This window comes from Centropristis striata, chromosome 12, assembly GCF_030273125.1.
Source record: "Centropristis striata isolate RG_2023a ecotype Rhode Island chromosome 12, C.striata_1.0, whole genome shotgun sequence".
Taxonomy (NCBI): Eukaryota; Metazoa; Chordata; class Actinopteri; order Perciformes; family Serranidae; genus Centropristis; species Centropristis striata.
The window spans coordinates 17,619,145-17,631,839 of record NC_081528.1 but is presented as its reverse complement, the minus strand read 5'-3'; the positions used below and the strand labels follow the sequence as shown (position 1 = coordinate 17,631,839).

Sequence of the window (12,695 nt, the reverse complement as noted above, 5' to 3'; positions counted from 1 at the left end):
ACAGATGTGAAGCAGTTATAAAAAACTGTGGTCATACAACTAAATATTAGTTTAGTGATTCACAAAATTTTTAAATCCTAGAAAAAAAAAAAGTTCGTACAAAATAGTTTTGAGTTTGTAAAGTCAACGGCAGACACTGCTATTTTTTTTGAACACACCCCTTTTAACTAATTGCCCAATTGCACAGCCTTAAGAGCGTGCATATCACGAATGCTGGGTCTTGTTGGTTTTCTGAGAATATACTGCACCTACTTGTACCTTGTTTGCCATGTAGCAATAAAAAATATACTAAAAACCTGGATTAATCTGGTTAGTCACATTGGAATGCTATTATTTTGAACACTACTGTAAAACACAGCCAGCAGAAGCACCAGCAGTAGTTTGAAGCGGTACCTGCTGTTTGAGGTAAGCTTTGTACTCGTCCTGCTCGTGGAGCTGTTGTTGGGTGGGCTGGTTGGCAAACACATTGCCTCTGGCAAACTGGGGGGTTTGGACATGAGTGAAACCTACAAAAGACAGAAACATGAATAAATTCTAAGAGTTGGACCTTTCTTTGAAAATAAAGTTTCATTTAGCTGTAGCTATATTAGGAGATGTGACCTTTATTGATATGCTGTGGTGTTAATGTGAATGTGGAGTTTCGATAATATCAAATCAATGGGTATGATACTTTTACAGTGTTTTCACAGCTGTCTGACAACCTTGTTTACACATCGGGGGGGACTGAAGCCGTAATCGATCCTCTCTTCAAAGCTACCACACCCCTTTGAGATAAAAACAGACATTTTACCCCGTAGAAGACAGGAGTTGCTGATCTACAGCTGCCTCGATCAATTAGTTTATTCATTTTATTGAGGTAATTCTCTGTCAATAGAGCCTGGTGGCTTGATCCCAAAAAAGTTGGGACATTGTGTTAACTAATTAAAAAACATAAAATTCAGATTTCCGTGTATATATAATTTTTTTAAAGTCTATCAGTTTGACCATTAAATACCTTGTCTTTGTGATTCAAATAAATCAATAAAGGTTGAAAATGATTTTCAAACAATGACATTCTGTATATTTGTTTCTGTTGCTTCGGTTGTAAAACGGCTTTAGTTCCTTTCACATAAACTCAAACAGGGCTGCCTCACAGCAAGGTAGTGAAGCTTAAGCCTCATAAACCATTTTCTGACTCCATTAGATGGAGCTCTCTGTTCAACAAACGGCTGAAAACACACTTGATTACCATTGCTTTAGCCTTTTTCAATAAACCAAGGGTGCCACCTAGTGTTCTCAGAAAATAAAGCAAATGCTTCATGAGGCTTCATTGGTACATCACTAAATACACTGACTATGGAGAAGTACCTCATTCACCCTCACTTAAAAAAAAGTTATATCCCTTTAATTTCTTAGCAAAGAGGCAAATATGGAGTTTTTATATACCTTATTTCCTCAATTTAAAGCCGGCCCTTATTAATGACCGTCCTCATTAGGTAACCAGGTGTAAAAACAATTTTTAGTAAATAAAACCCGGCCTCTTTTATAAGTCTTACCGGTGTCATGTCAAAGTCTGTTCCCCCGACGATATGTGTATCCCTAACCTTAACCTGCACCAACCTTATCCCTGACCCCAACCAGCTGTCCTTTATGTTGCTTAACATGACCCCAAGTTTACCTTAACCCCAAACAGTTATCTAGATAACAATAGTTATCTACAAGGCCTAACCTTAAACTGAAATCCTAACTCCGACCGCGGAGTGATGCTACGAACACCTGCCGTTTATGCACGTTCTTCTGGGCTTTTTAGTAGTTTAGACATTTTAAATCCTGCTTGAAATGAAAATTCAGCGTGCTGTTCATTGTTTCTTTACATCCGAGTACTTCCAATATGTCTGACATCTGGGTAACTGGCTACAATGCGCTGTGTACACTTAAAACACTTAAAAAAGTTCCGGTCAGAGCTGCTCTGATTTTCTTTTTTAAATAAAACCCCCCTTCAAATAATAGCCTGCCCCTATTATTAGCCGGGTCCCAAACTGATTTTTTATTAATAGAAGCCCAGGCTACTATTTGAGGAAATACGGTATTCATATATAAACCTGAATGAGCTTTAAGCATTTATAGATTATTTTCCAGTACTGTATTATTGTCCCTGCTACTATCAATTCGTTGCACATAATGTCCTTCTGGCTGTGATGCTCTGACTCACACAGCTACAATACATTGACAAGAAAGATGGTTACACTACCAGAGAGTCTGTCACTAGTGTCACGGTAAATGCACTCTGCTACAGTACCAGAGACCCTCTCATTGGGGTCGGGGAGATCCGCCCTGCAGGCCGTCAAGGTGGCCGTAGCTCTCCTCTGCCACTGCTCCGGGTTGCTGTAGGCCTCCTCATTCAGTTTGTGCATCTGGTTGAGGTCAGCTGGCCGCAAGAATATGAGGTAAGAACTTGTCATTTGTGAGGAAAGAGTTAAAAAAATTATCTTGAAAAATCATTTTTTTGAAAACAACCTTCCCTCGTATTGACATACCGATAAGGTTTCCAGTGCTGTCTCTGAGAGGCGCTCCTCCTCCACCTCGGCCCCAAGGCTGATGGTTCTTCATGTCGGCCTCCAGCCTGGCATCGTAACGCTCCCTCTCCTCCATCTCCACACGCCTCTGCTCCTGCCGCTCCTGGATCTGCAGATATTCCAAGTTATCTCAACTTAATAAACACTCCTGTTTCCTTGTGGGTCAAATTGTTTAAAAATAACGATAAAAAAAGTGAAAAGTATTTATTCATGAAAAGAACATTTTAAAAATTTAAAATAAAATTAAAATTAAAAAACAATGTCGTGTAAAACTATTGCATTTCAAACTTTTTTATGTACATTAGAAAGACCTACAGTATTGTTCAAAATAATAGCAGTCCAATGTGACTAACCAGATTAATCCAGGATTTTTGTATATTTTTTATTGCTACATGGCTAACAAGGTACCAGTAGGTGCAGTAGATTCTCAGAAAACCAACAAGACCCAGCATTCGTGATATGCACGCTCTTAAGGCTGTGCAATTGGGCAATTAGTTGAAAGGGGTGTGTAAAAAAAATAGCAGTGTGGCATTCAAACCGTGAGGTCATCAATTTTGTGAAAAAACAGGTGTGAATCAGGTGGCCCCTATTTAAGGATGAAGCCAGCACTTGTTGAATATGCATTTCTCTTTGAAAGCCTGAGGAAAATGGGTTGTTCAAGACTGCTTGCCGCATCAGTCTGTTGTCACATTCGAACTCTGTTTGTCAGCCGCTACAAAAATACCTGTATGGGAACAGAGGCAGAGGGGAGCTAACTAGTGGGCGTAGCCAAAACACTTAACCGATTTCCAAAAAGTACTCAGTGGAAACACGCCTATAATGTGCTCTAGGACAGTAGTTCCCAACCTTTTTCTTGAGGGACCCACATTTTTACCATTGTTAACTTTGGCGATACCCCCATTGTCCATTGCTTCTATGAAGCCGAACTCAATGTGACTTTCATGGTACCCTCTCTTTTTCTTTTTGAGATATTCAGCATTTTCGTCTCCCTTACGCTTCACCATTTTTCCATTAGTTCTGTGTTTCTGTTGTTAGGTGAGGTTGCCGTTAGGTGAGGTTACCGCTAGGCGAGGTTACCTGTGTATACTGCAGGAGGGATGTTACACATGTCCATATTCTTGCGAATATAGCCTTTATTTTTTAACTTTTCTATAGTGATTTTTCTATTTAAATAAATGAATAAACGTTTCATGTAGCCATTATTTAGTTAGTATTTAGTTGTTTTTGTCCCACTAATGAAATAAATGCTGACTCATCTATATTTAACACATTAGATTTATTATATCCCTTAAAATCAAGAGGGCTTTGCGACCCCCTGTGGATCTTTGCCGCCCCCCTTGGGGGGTCGGGCCCCCCCTGTTGGGAATCACTGCTCTAGGAGGTCTGAATATATAAAGAAAAATTATTACTTTGACAACAGTGACTTAGATAGCACACAGATGCTTACCAAGGAGGAGTCATACAGCAACTAGAGGAGAAAAGGGGATCTCACAACATTTCTACAGCAGAGGATCTAATGTCACAACTTAACTTGCACCTCAGTTTTACCTTGTTGTAAAGCTCGCTGTTCCCTCTGGTGGAAGCTTCCTGCCAACATATTACACACTTGGATGCGGTGAAAGTTAAAAGTTACCTTTGTATTTCCTAACAATCCAACCTGATAGGATCTGAGCCATGGTGATGCTGTACATACACTCATTATAAACTAATTTTTTTTTTTTTTTTTTTAAATTGACATCCGTCCCTGTCGGTCTGGGGAGAGCCCTGAGCCCTCCGATACATGCGGAGTTAGCAGACCGCTTCTTGACACCTGACAGGTGGAGATTCCCCAGTGGGACGTAGCGCGTGGAGGATCACGTTATTCCCACCGGTTCCTCTCCCCCCATCAGGCGCCCCGACCGACCAGAGGGAGGCTCTATAGCGACCAGGATCAATGCATGTTTTTGTGAGAGGTCCCTGTAAGGCAGGGGTGGGCAATTAATTTTCCCAAGGGGCCACATGACCAATACCACAAAGGTTGCAGGGGCCGGACCAAAACTCGGAACTAAATTCTGCTCAATATTAATGTAATCGCTTTATAAAATATAGTAAATTATCTGGTTTTGAGCTGCTACTGATAGGAACACATGTTATGATGAGACTGTTAATGTGGAGTAAATCAAGTATAGCAGTAAAAAGTGGTAAATACTCCAATCACTATATCACTTTTCCATTTATTTTAAACACAACTGTAAATGACCTTTAGCAAGGTTCCTATTTATGTTTTTGTATTATATAGCTTGTTTTTTCATGTTTGTACATTTTCAAGGTGTTTTACAATGTTGTGATGCTTTTATTTTGAAAAGGTGTCGTCCAGTGTAAAATGGGTGCTTTAATTTTGAAAGGTAGTAGGAAATAACCGGTAGAACGGTTAAATGAAAAAACGAACGGTAAATAATAACGTAGTGCGTAGTAATTCATATAAAGTTGATATAAAGTATGAAAAAGGCTTCTATAGTGGCTGACTGACAGGACACAAGGTTTGTTAGAGTTTATTTTATTCTGTCATACATATTAGTGGCTATATTTGTTGTCTTAACTATAGTAAAAGTGCTTGTTAGCTCTAGTGCTAATGATAATGTTTGCTATTTTTTTCAAAATAAAAGCACTGCGGTTATATTGATTTCTAATTTCTTGGTAACCTCACGCGGGCCGGACAAGGACAGCCAACGGGCTGGATGTGGCCCGCGGGCCGCCCAATGCCCAGGTCTGCTGTAAGGGGATCCTCGGGGGACACGGGGAGAACATGCAAACTCCTGGCGGGAATTGAACCCAGGACCTTCCAGCTGTGAGGTGAGAGCGCTACCAACTGCGCCACCGTGCCCCCTCATTATTGTTGGTTTAACCCATTTAAGCCGGGACAGCATTACCACATTTCTACCATTAAAACCGGGAGCGATGTTGCGTTATTCTACCATTAAGGCCGGGAAGGCGGATACGTCGTTTTGTAGTATTTGTAGTTTTTTTCCACCTATTTTCAGTCTATTGGCCAATGAAATGCATCAGAATACATGCAGGAGTGTCGCAATGCAACATTGGACTTTTCCAGAACTTTGAAATCATGGCGGAAGACGACTATAGCGGAGGGAGCTCAGAAGTAAGTGACGGAAGCGATCTTGATGAAAACAGCACTGGCGATTTTATTGCTGATCCGGACTTTGAACCCTCGGAACCAATCGACTGGGATTTATGGATGAGGAATATGTTTTTAGACGACATATTTTCACTGAAGAACAGACAGATTTGTGGCCATCTGGAGATAATAACAATAATAATACTTATTGATTGTGATGATGATATAAGAAATCATGACTGTTTATGTCTTATATTACTTTCTGCGTCTTTGAATCCCCTGAAAAGTGCAATATAGATAAAATGTATTATTATTATTATTATTATTATTTATTACAGGAGGCTAGTAGAACTATGTCTATTTCTTCCAATGGTCATATCATGTTTGCTCATCTTGCTAATGGGCATGTATTAGTATTATGCATCGGATTTTTATTCAGTCAAATGGAACATTTGCTGAGTTTGTTGATTTTTAAAAAAAACTTTATTGAAGGTGTGGACAAATAAACTCAAATTCTCACGAAAGCCACAGGTAAAAGCTCTCAAATACTTTTTGAATTTAATTTCAATCTGCTACAGAGGCTGAAAAATCTTCTGTTGAATTTCCAGAAAAACTTCAGGTTTTAGGGGGTTATTTTAAAATCGCCCAGAGGTTTTCCAGGCATTTTTCCCAGGCGTTTTAGGCCTAAATGGGTTAATACTATTATAAGAGTTGCAATGTGATAGGTTTCCAACAATATGAATGTACAAATCCTTTGTCATCTTTAACTTTTAACATTCATAATTCTTATCTTTATGTGACCTACATTTACATTTAATTGTAATAACAGTATCCTCTGAAAATATTAAGACATAATAGAATGTCAATCTGGTAATTTCAAAAAGTTGCTTCTGCTTTTATGCAGTACTCAGTTAAGGTTAAATACACATAATAAAATGAATCCTTAGTTGCTGTCCACATAGAGTAACATAGATTAGTTAGAAGTGTTATCTATTAGCTTTAACCTCATAACACGTCAGGTAAAGCAATATTTTCGTGGTTTGCAGCCATCAACTGTTGGGACGCTCTCAGCACCTCTTCTCCATAGCCTCCATCTTTCCAATTTCACTCAAAGAAGAACAGAAAAGAAGAAAAATATTCCAACTCAGGAAATGTGACCATTCAAGGTGCATGTGAACGCAGCGTTATTGTAATAAAAGTACTTCTTGGTCATTTCGTCCATATACTTGTTGGATATGTTATTATAATATAGTCATCAGATTTTAAACATCAGGACAAGAGTTTGTCTTTTTAGCAGAAAACTATAATTCTTAATGAAGTGTATGGAGGGTGGGGTTCAACCTACCTGTTGTTTCAAAGCCTCCCTGTAGCTCAGGATCCTCTCCCTGGTTGATCTGGATCCGTCTGCAGGGAAAACTCTGACCTGTGGGTCCACAGTAGCAGCCTCATTGATAGACCTGTCAGGAGAGAAGCACAACCACATCATGATGCATTTTATTAGACACAATTTTATTATGGTCATGATTTAGGGATGGACGTTTGGAAGAAACCTGCCAACTCGATTATCTATAACGTTAAAGATCAATTAATCAATTAATCGCTGCATGCATACATGCACAAAATAAAATACACACACACAGTACTATGCAAAAGCCTGCTTTGATAAGGACACTTTTATTTTGAAAGGACGAAAAGAAACTTGATTCTGTCGAACTAACTCAAGTGAGATTAAACTGTAAAGATAATGTCAAGGAGTTCAATGTTTTGTATTTCTGTGTTTTATTGTTTTTTTTTATTGTTATTGCAACTTTCAGTTTGCAAACTGTAGCTTTATCCAGCTTAGTTCTCAGCTCATTGGCTCAATATAGCAGCATGTCACACTATCCCACAAAAACAAAACAAGAGGCCAACTATCATACAGGGTTCGTACACTTTCTCAGGGGTCAAATTCAAGCACTTTTCAAGGACTTTCAAGGTCCATTTTCAAGCTTTTCCAGTACCTTTCAACGGTTGTAAATGGCATGTTTTAGATGAGTACTTCTATACTAAAAGGGGTAATTTCATTACACTTTTAACAACTAAAAGTACTTTGCTAATCTCATAAAACACACTGGTATGGGAACCTAGGGTCTAGGAGCAAAAGTAAGCTCACAAAAATCATCAACCGGCAGCTGGTGGAACTACACACGACCCAAACTAGGAGGAAAGGCCAACAAATACTTCAGGACCCCTCACATCCACTATAAATTTGAAAAACTCCCTTCAGTAAGAAGATACAGGGTAGAGCAACAAGAAACATCTCAGAAACAAGAAGACGCAGGTGAGACCCAGGGGGAGCAGTCTTCATTTCAGATAAGCTATAGGCTATTCAGTTTATATATTTTTTTCCATTGAAAATGCAGTTATCTATATTCAGATTGCAAGAGAAATACAGTAATAATTTCAAGCATTTACAAGCACTTAATCCAAAATCCAAGCACTTTTCAAACCTTGAAATTCAACATTAAAATTCAAGCATTTTCAAGGATTTCAAGCACCCGTACAAACCCTGATCAGAATCAAATTTGTGAACAGAAAACATAAAATGGAGGTGCTAAAGCTTGGAAAGAAACTGAAGGGAACAGGATTATGTGTAGGCAAGACTCCTGAAGAAGGAAAAGCGCATTCAAGACACCTGGACAAGGAACTGCAAGGTATTCATTAGACTCAATGGTACACCAGAACAGGCCAAAGTCATTGCTGTCAGAGATATCAAGGACCTCGAGAGATATAAATGAAAAATGATGAATTAATGGAGAAATTATATTCTTTTTGTTTACTGTGAGATGTGATCTCTGAATATTTTGGAAAAAACAAAAAGGGAGGATGACTTTTGTTTGTGGTGACTTTAACATTGATTAACTTAAGTCAAATGATCATAAGAAAACTGCTGAATTTATTGATGCTATGTTTAGTTTTGGTTTCTATCCGTTGATCTCAAAGCCTAGCAGGATAACTAAGGATAGTGCTACTTTGATTGATAATATTTTTGTAAACATGACTGATGGGAAGATAAATAGTGGACTGTCTTTGCAATTCTTGAAAAGAACAATAAGATTAATTTTTCAGAAAAAATTCACACTCATTATTCAAGTACTGAAAACACCAGGAGCAATTGCAGCTCTCAAAACTGGATTGGCAAATCATGACTGACAGGAAGTTTATGTGGAGGATCCCAATGATGCAAACAATGCATTTTTGAATACGTTTTTGACACTTTATGACATATATTGTCCAGTGAAAAAGTTTCCACAAAATTCTAAAAAGAGTAGTAAACCATGGTTAACAAATGGACTGGACAAGGCTTGTAAAAAGAAAAACAAGCTATATATGGAATTTTTAAAGCATCGAACAAAGGAAAAGGAGGATAATTCTAAAAAAATATAGAAACAGACTGAGATCTATTATGCGATGTCAAAAGAAGATGTATTACGAACAATTGTTTCGAATATATAAAAAGAATATCAAGGCTACCTGGAGTGTATTGAATAAGGTGATCAAAAACTGTAATGACAGGTGTTTTCCAATAAACATAGTTAAAGGTGATTATTCAGTGACTGAGGATATTGAGAGCATGGTTAATGAGTTCAACAATTACTTTGTTAATGTAGGTCTTAATTTAGAAAGAGATTCCCATTACAGGTGGAAAAAATGGAACCTTTAACTTGGAGTTTGTGAAAGTGACATTTTAGAACTAGTAAGAGAAACATCTACTGATTGCAATGATCTAAATATGTCACTTATAAAAGAGGTTATTTTTTGTGTCCTTGAGCCATTAACGTATATTTGTACAGTTTTTTCAAACTGGTATTTTTCCAGATAAGATGAAAACAGCCAAAGTGATCCCAATCTATAAAAACGGAGATAAGCATTCCGTGGCAAATTACAGACCAGTTTCTTTACTACCTCAATTTTCTAAAATTCTTGAAAATGTGTTTGTAAAGAGATTAGATTTTTATATTGAGAAATATGATTTATTGAATGACCATCAGTACGGGTTTAGGAGCAATCGCTCAACATCTTTAGCAGTGATGGAATTTGTAGAAAATATTGCAACAGCTATAGACAATAAGCAGTTCGGAGTAGGTGTGTTTATTGATTTGCGTAACGCATTTGATACGATCGATCACTCTTTACTTCTACAGAAATGTGAAAAGTATGGCATAAGAGGTATGGCACAACTTTGGTTAAGAAGTTATTTAAATAATAGGTTTCAATATGTGAGTATTGATGATATTAAATCTCAACTTAAACATGTAACCTGTGGAGTTCCACAAGGATCAGTGTTGGGACCAAAGTTATTCATACTTACATTAATGATATTTGTACATTAAAATATGTTATGTTTGCAGATGATAGTAATTTATTTTGTTTTTTGTTCTGGAGGCAATATAATGGAGTTGTTAAAAACTGTAGAAATGGAATTGATGAAATTAAACAAATGGTTTGCTTTTAAATAAGCTATCGCTAAATGAAAGTAAAACCAAATTTATGTTGTTTGGTGGTAAAAGGACTAACACTGAGGCAAATATAAATCTAAATAATGTTGAAGTTGAAAGAGTATCTGAAACAATGTTTTTGGGAGTAATAATGGATGATGAAATTTGTTGGAAGCCTCACCTAAAATATATAAAACAGAAATTATCCAAGTTTATTTCTATCGGCTGTGTTTCAGTTCACTGAGTACTGATACGCTGTGTCAGAGATATAATTAAAAAATACACAGATCGATTAAAAATTCAACGTGATCAACCAAATTCTTAATGACCATTTATCGATCATCGATTAATTATTCCAATCCCTAGTCACTATTAAATTCTCCAATATAATGTGACATAGAACAAAGTTTACACAAGCAGGTGAATATGCCATGTCCATTCTGTTCAGTTAGAAATCAGAGGCAGATTACAAGAGGCATTTACACAGTTGTATTTGTTGTTTTTGCTCATTTAAAAATACTTTAATTGAAGTGAAAGGACCACCTCCAAATGATGATGAAAAAATGTTTTAGAATACGAAAAAAAATAATTTCCAGTAGTTCAAGTCAAAAAGCTCCAACCAAGTATTGAGTCATATAGATGGACATACTTTTCAGAGGCCAACATTTACATATTAAACATACTTTTTAAAATTGGTCTTTTGTAAAATTCATATTTTTTTAAGACACTGAATTTTAGGTCTTCAATAAATGTAAGCCATAATCATTATAATTAGAAGAAATTAAATAAATTAAGACATGAAATGTTTCATTCTGTGTGTAATGGATCTATATAGTGTGTTATTTCCACTTTTTTAATTGAATAAACTTTTCTATGATATTCTAATTTTTTGCGATGCACCTGTACATAACTAGTGAAATGAACATATTTACTGTATTGGAGGCTCAGGGAAGCTGCTTCCACTGTGCTGGCTGTGAGGGCTGTGGTGACCAAACTGGCTGGGCAGAGCTCCCCCTGGTGGTAAGTTCGAGTAGGACATGGGAAGGCCTGGACCAGGGACAGACAGGTGACCATCTGGACAGAAGAATTAAAAACGTGCATTGTAATTATCATGATAACGCCGAATGTAGCATATGTACAGACATGATTGTTTTACTGCCATTTAACAGAGATCCACACTTACAGTAGGCCATGTTTGGGTCAAGCAGGTTCCTGTTGTAGTAGTGATGGGGCTCTGCATACGGGCTCCTGTAGGCTTCACTGAGAGTTGAAGGAGGATGAGGAGGACACATGGGGATTCTGGATATACAAAGTCAGATAGCAAATAATCTTTGGTGTCTTTTGGTGTTCTGGTGTTATATAAAACAGAATATATCATTTACAAACTTAAAATTTTCTGCAGGTCTTTATTTCTGTGTATATCTGAACATATAGGTGTTCTACAGGTGCATTTCAATACATTAGAATATGATTGAAAAGTCAATTTCCAGAAGTTCAAGTCAAACAGCCCCAACCAAGTATTGAGTCATACAGTAGTGTTCAAAATAATAGCAGTACAATTTGACTAACCAGATTAATCCAGGTTTTTAGTATATTTTTTATTGTTACATGGCAAACAAGGTACCAGTAGGTGCAGTAGGTTCTCAGAAAACCAACAAGACCCAGCATTCTTGATATGCACGCTCTTAAGGCTGTGTAATTGGGCAATTAGTTGAAAGGGGTATGTTCACAAATATAGCAGTGTGGCATTCAATCAGTGAGGTCATCAATTTAGTGAAAAAACAGGTGTGGAAGAAGAACAGCATACTTTGATTAAAACGTTGATTGGAGAGGGGAAAACTTATTAAGAGGTGCAAACAATTATAGGCTGTTCAGCTAAAATGATCTCCAATGCTTTAAAATGGAGAGCAAAACCAGAGACATGTGGCAGAAAACGGAAGACAACCATCAAAATGGATGGAAGAATAAGCAGAATGACAAAGGCTCAGCCAATGATCAGCTCCAGGATGATCAAAGACAGTCTGGAGTTACCTGTAAGTGCTGTGACAGTTGGAAGACGTCTGTGTGAAGCTAATCTATTTACAAGAATCCCCTGCAAAGTCCCTCTGTTAAAAAAAGGCATGTGCAGAAGAGGTTACAATTTGCCAAAGAACACATCAACTGGCCTAAAGAGAAATGGAGGAACATTTTGTGGACTGATGAGAGTAAAATTGTTCTTTTGGGGTCCAAGGGCCGCAGACAGTTTGTCAGATGAGCCCCAAACTCTGAATTCAAGCCACAGTACACAGTGAAGACAGTGAAGTATGGTGGTGCAAGCATCATGATATGGGCATGTTTCTCCTACTATGGTGTTGGGCCTATTTATCACATACCAGGGCTCACGGATCAGTTTACATATGTCAAAATACTTGAAGAGGTCATGTTGCCTTATGCTGAAGAGGACATGCCCTTGAAATGGGTGTTTCAACAAGACAATGACCCCAAACACACGAGTAAACCAGCAAAATCTTGGTTCCAAACCAACAAAATTGATGTTATGGAGTGGCCAGC

At 37.5% G+C, this 12,695-nt stretch overlaps 1 protein-coding gene across 1 annotated transcript in view; it reads right to left on the bottom strand.

The window, feature by feature from the left end:
- The window catches only part of LOC131981649 (centrosome and spindle pole associated protein 1-like), a 105,432-nt gene that overhangs the window by 15,193 nt on the left and 77,544 nt on the right, over positions 1–12,695 (bottom strand). Inside the window, exons 10-15 of the mRNA XM_059346037.1 lie at positions 11,329–11,444; positions 11,078–11,219; positions 7,013–7,124; positions 2,517–2,664; positions 2,279–2,407; positions 394–506 (exon numbers count right to left, since the gene is read on the bottom strand). Coding sequence (XP_059202020.1) covers positions 394–506; positions 2,279–2,407; positions 2,517–2,664; positions 7,013–7,124; positions 11,078–11,219; positions 11,329–11,444 — 760 coding nt within the window. The remainder of the gene's footprint in view (positions 1–393; positions 507–2,278; positions 2,408–2,516; positions 2,665–7,012; positions 7,125–11,077; positions 11,220–11,328; positions 11,445–12,695) is intronic.